The 19,685-nt window shown below is 44.9% G+C and overlaps 1 protein-coding gene across 1 annotated transcript in view; it reads left to right on the plus strand.

The window, feature by feature from the left end:
- The first annotated feature begins 1,605 nt into the window (after positions 1 to 1,605).
- The window catches only part of LOC126195483 (uncharacterized), a 38,963-nt gene continuing 20,883 nt past the window's right edge, over positions 1,606 to 19,685 (plus strand). The window contains exons 1-2 of the mRNA XM_049934112.1: positions 1,606 to 1,673; positions 16,675 to 17,127. Of these exons, the coding sequence (XP_049790069.1) occupies positions 1,606 to 1,673; positions 16,675 to 17,127 (521 nt within the window). The remainder of the gene's footprint in view (positions 1,674 to 16,674; positions 17,128 to 19,685) is intronic.

Genomic DNA, 19,685 nt, shown 5'->3' on the forward strand with positions numbered 1-19,685 from the left:
TAAGTTTTAAATAAAAATCATGACCAATGTTAGCCTGAAATTTTCGTCATAAGAAATTACCCACTTTCTGCCAAAGGCCTTGTCAAAAAGATCGGACGGAAGGGCCGAGGTTCAGGCCATTCTCTACACGATGTGGAAAGAAAAGGAAACACTGCAGTAAGACACACGATGTGCGCTCACAGGACATGAGATATACAACTGAAAACTTGTCATGATGATCTCTCCATTGAAAAAAGATTCTGGACATAGACCCTCACTGGCATTCTGATAAGCGCAATAAGGGTTAACGAAGAAAAACACCCCAATACCGTAACACCAGTTCCTCCGAATTTCGCTGTTGGAACTACGCATGACGGCAGGCAAAGTTCTTCAGATATTCGCTAAATCCAAACTCTTCCAGCAGGCTGCCACAGGATATAGCGTGATTCGTCATTCCAAATCTCTCTTTTCCAATCATCGACGGTCCAGTGGCATCGCTGTTTACGTCACTTCCAGAGTCTGTTACCACTGACTACAGAAATGTGTGGCTATTGAGGGGCCGCTGGATCATTTTATCCCATTAATTTTTATTCCCTACGCACAGGCATTCTATTAGCTGGACTCATGGCAGCACTTTGGAGCTCAAGAAGATTTCCCACCGCAAAGGTCGGAGGTGCCCGTCCGTCCGTACATGAGGTCAGCTTGGTCTTGCTTGAGCTGTGTTTGCTCTTTCACGTTTCCACTTCACTGTCGACTATGGCAGCTTTAGAGGCGTCCAAATGGTTTAAATGGCTCTGAGCACTATGGGACTTAACTAACTTCTGAGGTCATCAGTCCCCTAGAACTTAGAGCTACTTAAACCTAACTAACCTAAGGACATCACACACATCCACGCCCAAGGCAGGATCCGAACCTGCGACCGCTAGGTCGCGCGGTTCCAGACTGTAGCGCCTAGAACCGCTCGGTCACTCCGGCCGGCAGTCCAATTTTTTTTTTTTTTTTTTTTTTTTTTTTTTTTTTTTTTTTTTTTACTCGGGCAACATTCAGTAAACAGTTCACCCTTGAACTCAGTGAGCTCTTCTGACCTACTGTTACTGCTTTTCTGCTGTCAACACAATGCTCCTCGCCTCTTTTTTCACTCTCGAGTCCATATAATGGTCAGTTCTGCATATCATGCATAACATAGGAGTGTCCGGGTACTTTTGATCACTAGTATACGAGTGGAAGGCAAAAGTCCCCTAATGGATGAGAAGATTGCGTCGTTAAGAATGAAACTTTTTTTTGTGTTTGTACATGCCAGCCAACTAAGTAAGGCAAGTGTCAACTTGATCTACAGAAATGTTATGCAGTTGTTAAACAGCCTTGCCTTCTTCTTTTCCTTCAAACGAATAAATTTAAATATCACACTATCATAGTTTCTTTTGTGTTTTGCTGTTTCTTCCACTTCATAAATCAACCCAGAACACTTAAAAATGGATGTCTAAAATGTGCTGAAGGTCTCTTGAAAATTAGTCACCAGCACCACTTACAAAACTGCAACCACACCACACAACATGATATTGGCGATCGAAAGTGCGCCAACACAGTGCTGTGAATGAGGCGTTGAAGCACCAATTCACACCAGACATGAAACAGCTGTCAACATGGTGGCTGGCAACTGATGGCCCTGCAGCACAGCCGGCCGAGGTGGACGAGTGATTCTAGGCGCTTCAGTCCGGAACCGCGCCACTGCTACGGTCGCAGGTTCGAATCCTGCCTCGGGCATGGATGTGTGTGATATCCTTAGATTAGTTAGGTTTAAGTAGTTCTAAGTTCTAGGGAACTGATGACCTCAGATGTTAAGTCCCATAGTGCTCAGAGCCATTTGAACCCGCAGCACAGTAGAAAGCGTTTTCAGGTGCCAGAGAGGATTTGATGGAGTAAAAAGGGTTGTCCCAGTTGATCACCCTCTAACTTCTAGATCAGTGCTTTCGAATACTAATCAAGTGTTTGAATCAAATCGATGAAAAAAGTACATGACAAATTTATTCATTAAAGCACAAATTCTGAATCTGCCATTTTTGTATAATTATTCTGTAAGTTTAAGAACGTGTAATGCTTCGAGAAAAACTTGAATAACTGTTTGCTTGCCATTTACCCCAATGATGTTAAGAACTCCTATGAAACGTTATATATCTCTTTGGCCTTATTTGATCTAAGGGATCCCAGTGTTATTTCAAATTCTGACTCTGTTACTTTATCCTCTCTCTCTTCCATATCGATTCAAAATTCGTCGCCTATCGTTTCATCGGACAAGTCGTCCCTCTCATAGAGGGAAACCGAAGGTTTCTTTGACTTTTCTGTATGTTGAGTCTCTCCTTCCGATGTTCATTTCTTCTCCGTTTTCTTCACATTTTTCCTGCAGCCATTTCGCCTTGGCTGCATCGCATGATTTATATCGGTATATTCCTGAGCCGTGGCTGGCTCGTGTTATGCTTTGCATTAAACCTTGGTTGCTATTCTGTGATTAGTCTCCCGCGGTTATCGCGATTATGCTATTATCCTCTCTATCCGCGAGTCGCAGCAATAGCGTGTATCGATATTCGCACCCTTGTACTATTTTTGTCCTCGCGCTTATAGTTTCCGGCTGTGTCGTGTGCGGGCAGTTGGACGGTTGGCGTGGAGCAGCAAGGAAGTCTCCGTGGCGCGTGTCTGGCCGGGGCCGCTGGTGGCGTCCACACGCGGTCGGAGTGTGAGGGGCTGATCCCATTGCTATGGGGTCTGTGGCTCACCGATCCCGGACACGAAAGTTGAGTCTCTGCTTAACCTACCGGCCAGCCCCAACTGTTCACATTCTGTCGTCTGAATTTCGTTGTGGGCTGTTGGGACATTCCCGTGAGCAACAACGTGTGTTTTAAAGTTAGCGAAATTCTAGCCGCTATCCTGTGGAGTTTAACTTAACTTGATTATTTTTGAATTGAATTGCACCAGCGGAATCTTCTGCCTTGTGGCCGTTAACGTTCCGATTACCTGCCCTGGGCACTGATGTAAATTCAGGCAGTGTATTTTCCTCTTGGTGTTGTGGCTGTCCAGCCTGGCGTGTAGTTTGACAGCTGAATGTGTAATTCGTTGTGGGCGCCGATACCTTCTGCATTGTTCCATTGAACTCCCTGTTGTGTGCTGGTCGGGTGGAGCGGAAGTTATCCTGTCACTTGGTCCGTTGACTGTCTGTCAGTTGGGTTGCTGTCAGACTGAGAATTGTTGGGCCGTCTGCCTGTCTCACCTAAGCGAGCGTTAGTGTTTGAATTCCAGGCCAACCCTTGGAAACTTCTGAGCGCCGTTTGATGTGCTGCCTTTCTTATTTGTCCTTCTTGTTTGTTTATGTATGGCTTCTAGCCGATTTTAAATTAAAGTTGTTTTACCCTTAAGGCATGATATTGTTTGAGCCTTCAGCCTAATTTAGAGAAATGTTTTAAGATAAGGCCTTCTGCCTTTTAAATTCAAATTCCTGTTGAGTCTTGAGTGATTGGCCTTCAGACGGTTTTAAATTAAAGTTGTTTTGCCCTTTATGCGTGAGATTGAAAAGCGCATTTTGCCGGGAATTAAGTTCTAAAATTAATGTTTGGCTTGCTCTGTTTTTAATGTTTTCTTTACTCTTGTAATGTTTGTCAGATGAATAAAATAGTATGTTCGAGTGCAACTGACAGCCACTCATTTTGGCCCCTTTCCACAAATTAAACTATCTGCCCTGCCCTGCGGCTATAGCAGGGGATCTCAATTCCTGTCTTTCCCAGTAAATTTTTGTATTTCCTTCTTTCGCCGATCAGTTGAAGTATTTTGTCTGTTACCCAAAATTTCTTCGCATTTTGCTTCCTCATATCTATGTTTCGGCGTCCAACATCTGCGATTGCGCACTATAGAGATCTCCATTCCTCTCAAACTGAACTGGTCACTCTGGTATTCCTTATCGCAGTATCCATATTCTTAGCGAACATCTCATCTTTCCTCAGTACTGCAGTATCCCACATCCTTCCACACTGATTTTTCCTGGCTATTCTCTTGAACTTCAGTCAACTCTTCGTCGTTACTAAATTGTGATCTGAGTCTATACCTGCACCTGGGTGCATCTTAAATCAAATACTGCATATGATTTGAAATCTATGTCTGATCATGATGTAGTCCAACTACAATCTTCCCGTGCTCCGAGTCTTTGACAAGTATACCTCCTCTTCTTTTGATTCTTGAGTAGAGTATTCGTTACTACCAACATGACAATGCCCAACCAACATCGCTTCAATACTGTGGCAGAGCGGTATGTGGAATATGACACTGACACGAGAGTGCCTTGGGACCACATCCCCTCCCCTCCCCCCTCTTCCCAGGCGCGGATCCAGGGTGGGGGGAGGGGGTGCGCCGTAAGTGTTATGACCCCCCTACTAAAAAAGAATCCGAATATGTATTCATCTTTTCACATATATAAATTGTCAGATATCACACCTTGCTTTTGATGAATAAGGTAGAATCAAAATTGTCTCGAAATGCCACGGAATTTTAGAAATTGCACGCTATGGACACAGGATACTTTTCAGGTGACAGCCAACATTCATGGGCCTCCGACCTGACTGGATGCGGAGAATATTACAGACAGGGATAACAGCACATCCACTGGCTGACAGTACCTGATCTCACTAAGAAATCCTATGTAGACCGTGAGACCACTAGTAGAACCGGCAACCAATGGGCACTTGAGTAGACACAAACAAAATTTCTGACGTCCAGAGTATTGGCGGAAAGCACTGACAGAAAGAGTATAACCTCAATTTATGCACTCGCATAACTAGACCTGTGCCTGAAATCGTAATTTTATGTAGTGAATTACTGACAATCATGAGATTACACTACGGTTTAATGAAGTTGTCAAAGATATCAGAGGTTTTTGCTATTGAGATTCTTAAATCAATTGCATGACACATATACTTCCCAGTTTTTTTTTCTTTTTGGACGAATCCTTTTCTCCGAATTACAAATTCTCGGAAACTATGATAAAGCGATGTGCTAAGCACTGATATAATCAAATCATCTTTATATTAACATTAAAACATTTACTTTTTTACTTTTAATATTATTAACATGGCAGGCATATGCCGCACTTTAAACATAAAGGTGGCAACAAGTTCTGTTCGCATGTGTGTGTCTGTGTGTGTGTGTGTGTGTGTGTGTGTGTGTGTGTGTGTGTGTGTGTGTGTGAGTGTGTGTGTGTATGTGTGTGTCAGGGAGGGATTCATATTCATATACTTACTTATTGCAAAATTATAGATCTGTTAGCTGATGTTTTAAAAAGGGTCATACATTTTACAGTTTTCGTTTTTCATGTTTTTTGTAGTTTTTTTATTTTGTTTTTATCTACAACATTTTACAACTAACAATACCGATTGTGACTGACGGCGAATATCACTGAATGGCTGTTGATCGCGTCACAAAGTAAAATTTTGGGTAGTGGTAGAGAAATAGTATTGCTAATCCTATGCATTAACTTTAGGTGCTTGTTCATGTACAATATTTGACGCTTGCTTGGTTAGATCGCCAGCACCTTACGCTTATTTACTGTTACACCTCGTCTTTCTCATCCTTCTGTTCCTCTTCAGTGTCACTGTTTTCGCTTTCACTGTGAGTGTCGCTGTCCACCCTCTGGAGACTGTTGTCGTATTGCATGTAGGCACGTCTGTTACGTCGTGTCTGCAGGTACTCTTCATGTGTCGTTTTTGAAATACTGTTTGTCAGTGCGTTCAGTTATCCCCATCGTTCTTCGTCTCTTATTATTCTGTATTTATGCATGTCTGTCTGTGTGTAGTTTAAGCGTTCTATTGTTCTCGTATTTCCCGCAGAAGAAGACAGTGTGTTCTAGAGAACACTCTTCCCCGCGTGTGTATGTAGACTCACGCGGTTTAAGTACGTGTGATAAGGTCCGTGTCCGGTTAAGAAATGTACCATATCGCGGCTGGTATCGATACGTTTCTTTCTCCCTTATGTCAGGGAGGAAGTTGTGCAGTCTACGTCCCTTATCACTTACATCACACACGCCTTTTCATGGATCCAAACGGCCGCGCGGGGTGTTCAAGTGGTCTAGGGCGCCTTGTCACGGTCCGCGCGGCTTCCCCCGTCGGAGGTTGGAGTCCTCCCTTGGGCATGGGTGTGTGTATTGTCCTTAGTGTAAGTTAGTTCAAGTCATAGCAAGTAGTGTGTAAAGACTCGTATAGAACTGCAGCGAAATGGTCATCGGCCAGCCCAGTGCCAGCGGCATTCCCACTGGGGTTAGTCGGTAGGAAAGGCCAGCAAAATTAGGTTTGTTTCTACTGGCACACCTGTAACGCTGCACGTAGAGTAATCACAGTAACATACCAAAAGTAGTATTCTAGTTTAACACTTGTAGAGGAAGATATAATTCAATCATCATAAACAACATGTATAATAAATAATAGTAGATTAGTCCCCATAGTGGTGAAGGAATTGTAGTATTAACCTGTAGTGTTAGAAATTAAAGCTGCAGAATTGTCAATTATTAATAGTTGGAATTATGACCTACTAATGTATTTAGGTAGTAGGTTAACATGTATAATTATAATGATTGAATAACGAATTTTTTAAAAAAAAGTAGTGTGCAAGCTTAGGGACCGATGACCTCAGCAGTTTGGTCCCACAAGACCTTACCACACATTTCCAAATGTATCCAAACGCCGAATTTTACATTGACTTGTCGTCTGTATCGGTACACCAGTTATTGTGTGTACCTTATCTACTATCCCCATCTTCAACCGGTACCTTTCAGCTCTGTTTTTGATCGTGGTATCTATGGAGCTTATCCCCAGCACCACACACAGTGTATCCACAGAGGTGGTGCCGAAGGCTCCAGATAACCTAAGTAGCACACTTCTCTGCCCTCGTCTGACTGATTCTTTGTTGGTAACCAGGTTCAGTCTGTACTGATTCGAAGAGTGCTCGGTGGTGCGTCCGTATGAATGGTAGAGGTAGTCTGTACCGTTCTGAATTTAGCCTCACCAGTTTATTTAGTAATTTTCTGCTTTGTGTCTTGTTAGCCTTACGTGTTCGAGGAAATTTAATTTCTCATCTGTATGTATAGATAGCGGGTAACATGTGCTCGTTTGATATTTGTGTCCTTATTTTAACCGAAGGGTTCCTTAGAAGTGATCCTTTCTGTAATGTGTATGTTGTTTTCGGCTATCCTGAGTTTTTTCTTGTGTCACCATTGGATATTTTTTGCAGTACTCCACTGGCTTTCTCTTCTAGCTGCGCGGGGCGCGGGGGAGGGGAGGAGGGGGAGAGGGGGGGGGGAGGGAGAAGGTGAGACAGTAATGGTTGTGGATCGCCCCGTGCCTTCCTGGAAGCGATCCATGATGCTTTGTGTGGTGTCACCGCCAGACACCACACTTGCTAGGTGGTAGCTTTAAATCGGCCGCGGTCCATTAGTACATGTCGGACCCGCGTGTCGCCACTGTCAGTGATCGCAGACCGAGCGCCACCACACGGCACGTCTCGAGAGACGGACTAGCACTCGCCCCAGTTGTACGGACGACTTCGCTAGCGATGCACACTGACGAAGCCTCGCTCATTTGCAGAGCAGGTAGTTAGAATAGCCTTCAGCTAAGTCAATGGCTACGACCTAGCAAGGCGCCGTTAGTAACATTGCATGTATCTACAGAGTCTCACTTGTATCGTCAAGAGCGATGTACAACAAGGATGGATTAAAGTTAAGTATTCCAGGAGCTACGTACTTTTCTTTATAGCATTCATTACGTATGCTGTTTCAGACCTATCTACTAGCCTGCGTGAGTTAACGCGTGCCTTTCGGCTACTTCCGACTGGCGTGGCTGTCTTGTTACGCCACAACACTTCGCCTGCCCTGAGAGTCTTCTGAAACCTACTGGATACATCTGAGACGTTACAGAGCGAAGAGACCGCACTTTGGAGACAGGACCGACCGATCTGCGTAAAATGGCGGCAACCATTAAGCGTTTCTTTTGAGAAAAATATGTTATCTGATGTGGCAGCCATCTGACTTTTTCCAGAATTGCAGTTTCATCCGGAGTACGACAGGGTGTGCACCGGTCGAAATATCAGTGTTTGTCGTCGACGCCACCCGGATGCGTTCCATTAAGTTGTTTGAACACTGTATACGCCGGCAGAAACTCAGGTCTCACAGTATTGTTCGTGTTTAGTGTTGTTCCCGGGGATGAACAGTGTCAGATTTTGAGCGATCATAGTGAATGACACGGAGATACCGCGTAGTCATTTGAGACAGCATTATCAGCGCGTAACAAGAAATCACCGAACTATCAGTTTAATAAGTCACAGCTGCAAAATACTAACGCGAATTCTTTACAGACGAATGGAAAAACTGGTAGAAGCGGACCTCGGGGAAGATCAGTTTGGATTCCGTAGAAATGTTGGTACACATGAGGCAATACTAACCTTACGACTTATCTTATAAGAAAGATTAAGAAAGGGCAAACCTACGTTTCTAGCATTTGTAGACTTGGAGAAAGCTTTTGACAACGTTAACTGGAATACTCTCTTTCAAATTCTGAAGGTGGCAGGGGTAAAATACAGGGAGCGAAAGGCTATTTACAATTTTTACAGAAACCAGGTGGCAGTTATAAGAGTCGAGGGGCATGAAAGGGAAGCAGTGATTGGGAAAGGAGTGTGACAGGGTTGCAGCCTCTCCCCGATGTTATTCAATCTGTATATTGAGCAAGCAGCAAGGGAAACAAAAGAAAAATTTGGAGTAGGTATTAAAATTCATGGAGAAGAGATAAAAACTGTGAGGTTCGCCGATGACATTGTAATTCTGTCAGAGACAGCAAAGGACTTGGAAGAGCAGTTGAACGGAATGGACAGTGTCTTGAAAGGAGGATATAAGATGAACATCAACAAAAGCAAAACGAGGATAATGGAATGTAGTCAAATTAAATCAGGTGATGCCGAGGGAATTAAATTAGGAAATGAGACACTTAAAGTAGTAAAGGAGTTTTGCTATTTAGGGAGTAAAATAACTGATGATGGTCGAAGTAGAGAGGATATAAAATGTAGACTGGCAATGGCAAGGAAATCGTTTCTGAAGAAGAGAAATTTGTTAACGTCGAGTATAGATTTAAGTGTCAGGAAGTCGTTTCTTAAAGTATTTGTATGGAGTGTAGCCATGTATGGAAGTGAAACATGGACGATAACTAGTTTGGACAAGAACAGAATAGAAGCTTTCGAAATGTGGTGCTACAGAAGAATGCTGAAGATAAGGTGGGTAGATCACGTAACTAATGAGGAGGTATTGAATAGGATTGGGGAGAAGAGAAGTTTGTGGCACAACTTGACTAGAAGAAGGGATCGGTTGGTAGGACATGTTTTGAGGCATCAAGGGATCACAAATTTAGCATTGGAGGGCGGCGTGGAGGGTAAAAATCGCAGAGGGAGACCAAGAGATGTATACACTAAGCAGATTCAGAAGGATGTTGGTTGCAGTAAGTACTGGGAGATGAAGAAGCTTGCACAGGATAGAGTAGCATGGAGAGCTGTATCAAACCAGTCTCAGGACTGAAGACCACAACAACAACAACAAACAAGAGTGTGCATCACTATTAAGCCGGTTGGTCGAATCGTGCAATATTCAGAATTGTGGGTCATTCGAATGTGACAGTGACCAATGTTCGATTGCATGGGAATGTGGGGACAGGCATACTCATCGTGAGAGTTCCAGTGGACAACGCCCATCGGCCACAAAGAAGGATGGCCGCATTCCGCACCAAGCACATCATAACGCCTCCACAACTACGCTTGCCATCCGACAACAAGTAATGGACTCCATTGTCTGTCATTACACATTTTCGGTCAGAGACTAGCAACAGGCGGACCAGGGAGTTACCGTTCCACCTGTAGGCTGCCGTTAACACCACAACATCAACGGCTGTGTTTGTAGTGGTTCCCCGACCGGGAAGCACGAACTGCTGATGAATGGCGTCGCATTGAGTTCAGCGATGAACTTCGGGTCCGCTTTACGCCGGATGACAACCGTCGGCAAGTATGTCGGCGACCTGGGGAGAGGTCCCACTCTTCCAACGTTTGGTTCAAAAATGGCTCTGAGCACATGGGACTTAACATCTGAGGCCATCAGTCCCCTAGAACTTAGAACTACTTAAACCTAACTAACCTAACGACATCACACACATACATGCCCGAGGCAGGATTCGAACCTGCGACCGTAGCGGTCGCGCGGTTCCAGACTGAAGCGCCTAGAAACGCTCGGCCACACTGGCCGGCTCCAATGTTTGGGAGAGGTTGGTTGGTTGGTTCGTAGGCTCATCTGTCCCTTTTTCCTTGGTAACACAGATTAAGGATTGAAACCATACCCCAGAAGAAACCTATCGCCTGCAATCTGCGGAAGCAACAAAATGCGTGAAATTAAGTGTGTAACTACACTGAAGGAGAAAACGAAAGCAGCAAGCCAAAGATGAAAACATTATCTAAAAGGATAGAAGGTGTTAAAACAATACAGCAGATGGTCTGGGATAGCTAACCGCAAGAAAAAAAAAGTATGAGCCAAACACTCTGCAAGACACTAAAATTTCCAACCTAAAGACACAAGGCAAGAGAAACACAGATTGTGAAAAGACAAACACGAAGTCAGACAGCGCCAGAGGGAGCGAGGAAGAGTTAATCTGGAGGCAGGGTGAGGGTCTGACAGAGAAGACCACATGCCTTCCCTTAGACTGAGTGATATAAGCCCCCTCTCGAATGAAACTTAAAACAGATCAGCCGTTGAGACATTGTCACCTAACACGTAGGTAGTGCGTCAGGGAGGTTAAAGGCGCGTCTCAGGGCCGCTAAATTCCGACAGTCAAGCGTGAACCACAGTGAAGTGAGGTGGGCCCGTCCTCGGCACGTGGGAGGTGAACGTGAATAAGCAAAGTATGGCCGATGCGGAGCCGGCAAAGGACAACGCAGTCCTTGCGATCACCGCACATTCGGCGTCACCTTTAAGATAAGTAACTTGTTTGGCAAAGTCAAGGGATAGTATTCCAGAGCCCAAAAAGTTTGCGGTGTAATATCGATTTGCGTTCAGATTCCTGTATATCGGTCTCCAGACTCAGTTTACGAGCAGCCTGTTTGGCTAGCTTGTCGGCAAGTTCGTTTACCGAGATTCCGACGAGTCCTGGGGTCCACAAGGAGACCACTGAGCGTCCACGGTGTTCGAAAACGTAAACGGAGCCTTGGATGTCCAGTAGCAAGGGATGGTGAAGATAGCACTAGTCGAGAGCTTGTAAGGCGCTCAAGAAGTCGCTATAAATGAGGAAGGACTTCCCGGCTCAGGAACGGATGTGCTCAAGAGCGCGAGAGTTGGCTACCAGCTCTGCAGTGAAAACAAAGTTGCCATCTGGCAAGGAGCGCTGTGCGGTACGTCCTGCATAAGCATAAGCAGAGCCGGCCGCTGTGGCCGAGCGGTTCTACGCGCTTCAGTACGGAACCGCACTGGTGCTAGGGTCGCAGGTTCGAATCCTGCCTCGGGCATGGATGTGTGTGATGTCCTTAGGTTAGTTAGGTTTAAGTAGTTCTGAGTCTAGGGGAGTGATGACCTCAGATGTTAAGTCCCATACTGCTTCGAGCTATTTTGATGCATAAGAAAACACACCGTGACCATCAACCACAGAGGCATCAGTGTAAACTACCGCTGAATCCTGGGACGAGTCAAGAATAGAGAGAAAGAGGCGGCGGAGAGCCGCAAGGTCAACTGAGTCTTTTGGGACTTGTGAGAGATCTAGACGAAGCTGTGATTGAGGTATACGCCATGGAGGTGCACGTGAGTGGATCCAGAGGAGAAGTGGTAGGGAGAAAGGCTCGAGTGCAGTGAGAAGGGACGGACATGGATTGCAGTTGGGTTCCCCAAGCTTTTGGGAGAGCCACAGCGGTGGTACTCCTGGTGTCATGATGTTGGAAGCCACCAGGAATAACTTCAGGTCACGGATGGTAGTGATTCAGGGAACTATGACTGCACCTCTCATGTGATAGCAGCGTATAAAGCCTTGCTTATATGTCACGTTCTCAACCGAAGGTATTCTGCCAAATGGGTTGGTGCTGGAAGAAGAGTGGACTGTCCTACTTGGTCCCGTGATTTAACTCCTCAGGACTTTTTTCTATTGTGATGCGCAAAAGACGCTGTCTATTACGATATTCTAACACCTACAAACAACATTGAAAAACTTATGAAGCTTGCTTGTAGTTCAGTTCAGTAGGCAACGCTGAAACAGCGATAACTTATCGTATCCAACGCATCTACCGGTGTACCACTGTCCATGGTCACCACTCTGAGGGCTTGGAATGTTCTGCACCTTTTTGTGTCCACAGTGGTTCACAGCATCAGCCGGAAGTTGTGTTTACGTGAATAGGCGATCTACCTCCGTAATTCAGCCATCAGTGTGTTTGACTACAACACGAAGGCCTATGGTTGGATTACCGATCGTTCCTGGATTCTTCTTTTGGGGGAGGACTGGAAGGGGGTACACATAGCCTCGTAATGCCAACTGAGGAGATACCTGAATAAGCAGTAGCGGCTCCGAAGACTAGAAAGCCAGCAACAGCCCGGAAAACTTTGTGCTGACGTTATGCACCTCCATAATACAGCCAAATGGCGCCATCGGCGGTCGGTCGGTTCCAATCGACCTGTCCGGAGCATTGGATTTCGTTGTTTACGTGAATTCTTTACAGGAGAATGTAACTAGTTGAAGCAGACTTCCGGGAAGATCAGTTCAAATTCCAGGGAAATGTAGGAACGCGCGAGGTAATACTAAGCCTACAACTTACAAGACAGGCTAAGGAAAATCAAACGTACGTTTACAGCATTTGTATATTTGGAAAAAGCTTTTGACAACATTGACTGGAATTACTCTTTGGAAGTTTGAAGGTACCAGCGGTAAAACGCAGGGAGCGTATACACAACTTGTACGGAAACCAGACAGCAGTAGAGGGGCATGAGAAAGAAGCAGTGGTGTTATTCAGTCTGTACATTGAACAAACTGTAAAGGAAACCAAAGAAAACTTGGTGGAGGAATTACACTTCAGGAAGAAAAAATAAAAACCTTAAGTTTTGCCGATAACATTTTAATTCTGTCAGTGAAAGCATAGGACATGGAAGAGCAGTTGAAGTGAATGGACAGTGTCTTGAAACGAGGATATAAGATGAACATCAACAAAGGAAAAACATGGGTAAAGATATGTAACCGAATTAGATCAGGTGAAGCTGAAGCTATCAGGTTCGGAAGCGAGACACTTAAAGCAGTACAATAGATGAGGTTTGCTATTTCGGCAACAAAATAACTGATAATAGACGAATAATAGAGGATATAAAAAGTAGAATAGCAATGACAAGAAAAGCGGTTCTGAAGATGAGAAATTTTTTAACATCTAATACAGGATCTTTATAGTGCCGACAACATAGATGATAAATACAATGCTTTCTTTAACACATTTCTCATGCTCTTCGAGAGTTGCTTTCCATTAGAACGTTCTAAACGGGGTCCTAGCAGTAATAGGCAGCCCGGGTGGCTGACTAGTGGGGTAAGGATATCTTGTAGAACAAAGCGGGAATTATATCAAAATGGCAGAAGTAGTCACAATCAAGCTGCAGTAGCCCATTACAAACACTACTGTGGGGTGCTTAAAATGTTATTTGGAAGGGAAAAGAGAATGTGGTATGCAAATAGAATAGCTAATTTACAGGATAAAATTAAAACTATATGGTCAGTTGTGAAGGAAGTGTCTGGTCAGCATCACAAGGTCGACTATATAAAGTCAGTTCGCTGTGAAAATATTTTTGTTACTGATGAATCATATATATGTACAGTATTTAACAATCATTTTCTGAGCATTGCTGGCGTGTTAAATAAAAATTTAGTTTCTAAAGGGAATCATATAACTTTCTTGGAAAATGCCTTTTCGAGGTTGATGTCTGAAATACTCCTCTCTGATACACACAAGAGGGAGATTGAGTCAATAATTAAATCATTGAAGACTAAGGACTCTCATGGTTATGATGGAGTATCTAGCAGAATATTAAAGTACTGTGCTGTACATGTTAGCCCTGTTTTTAGCCATATTTGTAATTTTTCCTTTAGGAATGGTCAGTTTCCTGAGCGATTGAAGTACTCAGTAGTAAAGCCACTTTATAAAAATGGAGAAAGGGATAATGTAGATAATTTTAGACCTATTTCTATGCCATCAGTGTTTGCAAAAGTTATTGGAAAGGCTGTGTCTATAAGGATAATTGATCATCTTATATAACATGATTTGCTATCTCTGTGAGGTACTGGATGGGTTAAACAAAAGGTTTCGAACGCTTGGAATATTTTTTGATTTAACTAAGGCATTTGATTGTGTTGATCACAAAATATTGCTCCAGAAATTGGACTATTACGGAATACGGGGAGTAGCTCACAATTGGTTCACCTCTTACCTTAGCAACAGGCAGCAAAAGGTCATTATTCGCTATTATGATAACAGCTGTGATGTGGGGTCTGAGTGGGGTACTGTCAAGTGGGTGGTGCCCCACAGATCAGTGTTGGGGCCACTCCTGTTCCTTATTTATATAAATGATATGTCCTCTACTATTACGGGTAACTCTAAAATATTTCTGTTTGCTGATGACACTAGCATGGTAGTAAAGGATGTTGTGTGCAACATTGGCTCAGTTTCAAATAGTGCAGTACATGACCTAAGTTCATGGCTTGTAGAAAATAAACTAACGCTAAATCACGCTAAATCACAGTAAGACTCAGTTTTTACAGTTTCTAACACACAATTCGACAAAACCTGACGTTTTAATTTCACAGAACGGGCATATGATTAGTGAAACTGAACAGTTCAAATTTCTACGTGTTTAGATAGATATTAGGCAGTCGTGGAAAGCCCATCGTTCAGGATCTTGTTCAGAGACTTAATACTGCCATTTTTACTATTCGAACTGTGTCTGAAGTGAGTGATAGCTCGACACGACAGTTTGTCTACCTTGCTTATTTTTATTCGCTTGTGTCGTTTGGTATTATATTTTGGGGTAATTCTTCCCATTCTAAAAGTATATTTTTGGCGGAGAAACGGGCGGTCCGGGCAATAAGTGGTGTAAGTTCACAAACCTCTTGTCGACCCCTGTTCACGAGTCTGGGTATTTTGACACTGGCCTCTCAATATATATATTCCTTACTGTCATTTCTTGTTAACCATATTGGCTTATTTCCAAGAATATGGAGCTTTCCCTCGGTTAATACTCGTCGGAAATCAAACCTGCATTTGGATCGGACTTCCTTAACTCTTGTGCAGAAAGGTGTGCAGTACACTGCTGCATCCATTTTCAGTAAACTACCACACGAATTCAAAAATCTTAGCTGTAATCCACGCGCTTTCAAATCGAAACAGAAGAGTTTCCTCATGGGTCACTCTTTCTATTCTGTCGAGGATTTCCTTGAAAAATTACGCTTATTCTTATTGTATTGTTGATTGCGTTTACTTAGACTTATGGACTGACTTTTTTCCGGTTCACAAACATTTATTTTTATCTGTTATTACTTTTATGTTATAATTTCATGTACTGACACGTTCCATGATCTTGGACATTTGCTCCTCAATTTGGTCCTACGGAACGTGACGTGTAAATAAATAAATGGAAAAAGACTTGTGTATTTTCTGAAGGTCAAAAAAATGGCTCTGGGCACTATGGGACTCAACATCTTAGGTCATAAGTCCCCTAGAACTTAGAACTACTTAAACCTAACTAACCTAAGGACATCACACACACCCATGCCCGAGGCAGGATTCGAACCTGCGACCGTAGCAGTCCCGCGGTTCCGGACTGCAGCGCCAGAACCGCACGGCCACCGCGGCCGGCTTTTCTGAAGGTACTTGGAGTGAAGCCATGTATGGAAAGTGAAATATGGACTACAAATAGTATAGACAAGAAGAGAATAGAAGCTTCTGAAATGTGGTGTTACAAAATAATGCTGAAGATTGTATGGTTGGATCGCGTAAGTAATGAGCAGATACTGAATATAATTGGGGAACAAAGACATTTTTGTGTATTACTTGACTAAAAGAAGGGTCCAGTTGACAGTAAATATCAAGGGATCGCTGATTCACTACTGGAGGGAAGTGCAGGTAGTAAAAATGTTAGAGGGAGACTAAGAGATGAATATAGTAAACACGTTCAGAAGGATGTAGGTTCCATTAGTTATTAGGAGATGAAGAGGCTTGTGCGGGATAGAGTGGCACGAAGGGCTGCAGCAAACCAGTTTTCGAACTGAAGACGATAACAACAACTTGAATATGCGATACGTTATAACGAGAGGAAGTGGATTATCGAATAAGAAATATTAAAAAAAAAAAAAGATATACTACTGTTGATTTCTTCGTAAACAACATAGTTCACAAGACTGGTCAGTGTTCTCCTCATGGCTGAACAACAATCACTTGACACGTATATATATATATATTTTATTTTATTTTACTTCTGGGCAAAATGTTATTTGGGGTGATCAAGATAAATGGAGCGCAGTGTATATTATTTCAAACGACCATTTCTGTCATCCCCTGGAATGCTGACCTTTCTCAGGACACCCTGCAGGTATCGGTCCTCGTTAGCATTCGGGTTGTTTTGCCTGACAAACACAGCGCGAGTGCACATATCGCTTTCAACAACCCCACGCCCGAGGCTTTGTTAACAGCAGGCAGCGCGTGGTCAAGCCGCGGCGCGCGCCCCGCCGCCCCGGGCAGTGGAGTGGTCGTGTGGTCGTCGGCTGCGGTCGAGAAGACGCGCCCCGCGGCAAGACGCGGCCGCCGGCGGCGCTGCAGTCGCCGTATCGAGCGCGGGAGGCGACGCCGCGCCCCCTCCGCCCCCGCCGCCGCCGCCGCCCCCTCGCCGCCCCCCGCGTGGCCCCGGGCGGTGATTGGAGCGCCGCGGCGCACGCGTCTTGCCCCCGCCCTGCCGCCGCCGCCCCCGGGGGCAGCTAGCGCGCTGCCACCGCTAGCGCCGCGGGCTGCGCCGCCGCCACCGCCGCCGCCACTGCCTTACGCGCACCCCGTATTGAGCGCCAATCACATTCCTCCTATCAGCACACTGCTCCCGTCTGTCGCTCTTTTCTTTCCTCTGTTGCCTCGCCGCTGAGGTAACCTAAGAGCCCCCCCTCCTCCCCCCCCCCCCTTTTGTGATAACTTCGACACCTTGGAGGTCACATCAGCACACCGGAGAAAATTTGCAGCAGACACCACGCTGATACCATGCAACACCTTCTCTAGCACTGACAGCGACATTTGAGAAGAAGAATATTCATAGCTTTCTACAAGTATGCCGTATGTAACTGCAGACATGATTAGATTCCACACAGCTACCAAATTGTAGTAGCTTTCTACAAGTATGCCGTATCTAACTGCAGACATGATTCCACACAGCTGTCAAACTGTAGGGACATCAGTTGCTGTTATCACCCGTTGTTCCTGATACTCCCAAACATTTAATTTGTGGTTCAGCCTAGAACACTAAAAAGGAAGGGGGGAGGGACTGCTGCATTGTTACTAAACCATCATAAATTTTACTTCTCCATATTTTATTCAAAGAAAGTCATAATTTATAGTTTATGCACTATTTAATTTAAGCACTCCGTCTTCAGGCCACGAGTGGCCCACCAGGACCATCCGACCGCCGTGTCATCCTCAGTGGAGGATGAGCATAGGAGGGGCGTGGGAACAGCACACCGCTCTCCCGATCGTTGTAATGGTATTCTTGATCGAAGCCGCTACTATTCGGTCGACTAGCTCCTCAATTGGCATCACGAGGTTGAGTGCACCCCGAAAGATGGCAACAGCGCATGGCGGCTTGGATTGTCACCCATCCAAGTGCCGACCGCGCCCGACAGCGCTTAACTTCGGTGATCTCACGGGAACCGGTGTATCCACTGCGGCAAGGCCGTTTGCACTATTTAACTACCATTATAAAGTCTCTAATGGTATGTCACAAGTGGCCTTGCCACTGTGTTAAGACAGGTACCCGTCACCATAAATTATGCGGTGTCGGGGTTGGTAAGCTCTCTGACGGGTGACTGCCCGTGTCTACCGAGTGCTTTTGGCAGGGGGGGGGGGGGGGGGGTGGACTCAGACTTGTGAGGCCAATTGAGGAGCAACTTGATTGATAACTAGCGGCTCCGGTCACAAAATCATAACGGCTGGGAGAGCGTGCGCTGACCACATGCTTCTCCGTATTCGCTTCCAATGACGCCTAGCGGTGACGATGAAACGGCTGTCGGTCGGTACCGATGGGCCTTCCGAGGCCTGTTCGGAAGTTAGTTTGGTTTTAATGGCATCTCACACATAAAATAAACACAAAATTCCTGTTTTAAACCCGACACTGACAATACCGTATTGGCAGGAACGACGATTTGGTACCAACTGCAGTCGTAAATTTTACAAGGGCTTAGTAATCTAGGGACTGATCAGGTGATTTAGCGTGCCTGTCGAGATGCCATAGGAAATCTGAGTTTCCATCGAACTAAAGGCATACCTGTGCGAACATGACTGTTGTCGTTTTGGAAGACGTGATTGTCCACAGCGATGCACTGTCGTTCAAATGGTTCAAATGGCTCTGACCACTATAGGACTTAACATCTGAGGTCATCAGTCCCAAAGAACTTAGAACTACTTAAACCTAACTAACCTAAGGACATCACACACATCCATGCCCGAGGCAGGATTCGAACCTGCGACCGTAGCGGTCGCGCGGTTCCAGACTGAAACCCCTAGAACCGCTCGGCCACAGCGGTCGGCAGCGATGCACTGTCCTAACTGTGTTGCAATCCTTTGCTGGAATTCGGCAATGGTTCTTGCACGCTCTAGAAGACAACTTACCGCTTCACAGTGTAGCATACGTGTCCAGTTGATATTGCGAAGATATGAAATGCTTTTTCCACCTATTATTACTAATAGTACCATACATTTTCTTTTGTGATTAACGTTGGACCACTAAAAGGGGGAAAAGTTAGATAGATTGTCCCACGTATCTTGTTCCCTTTGTTGCAATTCGGCAACGGTTCTTGCATGCCCTGGAGGACGAATAAGTCACCGCTTCATCGTGTCCCTTATGAGTTCAATTGGCGAGAGGTCTGTCGATCTTGATAGACAAAATGGTTCAAATGGCTCTGAGCACTATAGGACTTAACATCTGAGGTCATCAGTCCCCTAGACTTAAAACTACTTAAACCTAACTAACCTAAGGACATCACACATATCCATGCCCGAGGCAGGATTCGAACCTGCGACCGCAGCGGTCGCGCGGTTCCAGACTGAAGAACCTAGAACCGCTCGGCCACAATGGCTGGCGATCCTTATAGACACTACAGTTGTTGTACACCGCAACAGCCGCGCATGGATGTGCTTTGTCCTGCTGAAAAACCACATCACCTTTCTGTCGAGGAAATGGCAGTAGCACGGAATAATAGCACAGGGTATCTGAATTTCCTTCAAACTCTGGACATACCTGTACGAACATGACTGTTGTCGTCTTGGAAGACGTAATTTCCCACAGCGATACACTGTCCCAAATGTCTAGTACCCTGAAACCCGTGCTTTGTAGTGGGCACTAGTTACCTATAAATAGCGATCAAAACAGCTTCCGTTTCAGAGAGTTCCTGCAG

Source organism: Schistocerca nitens, chromosome 7 (assembly GCF_023898315.1).
Source record: "Schistocerca nitens isolate TAMUIC-IGC-003100 chromosome 7, iqSchNite1.1, whole genome shotgun sequence".
NCBI lineage: Eukaryota > Metazoa > Arthropoda > Insecta > Orthoptera > Acrididae > Schistocerca > Schistocerca nitens.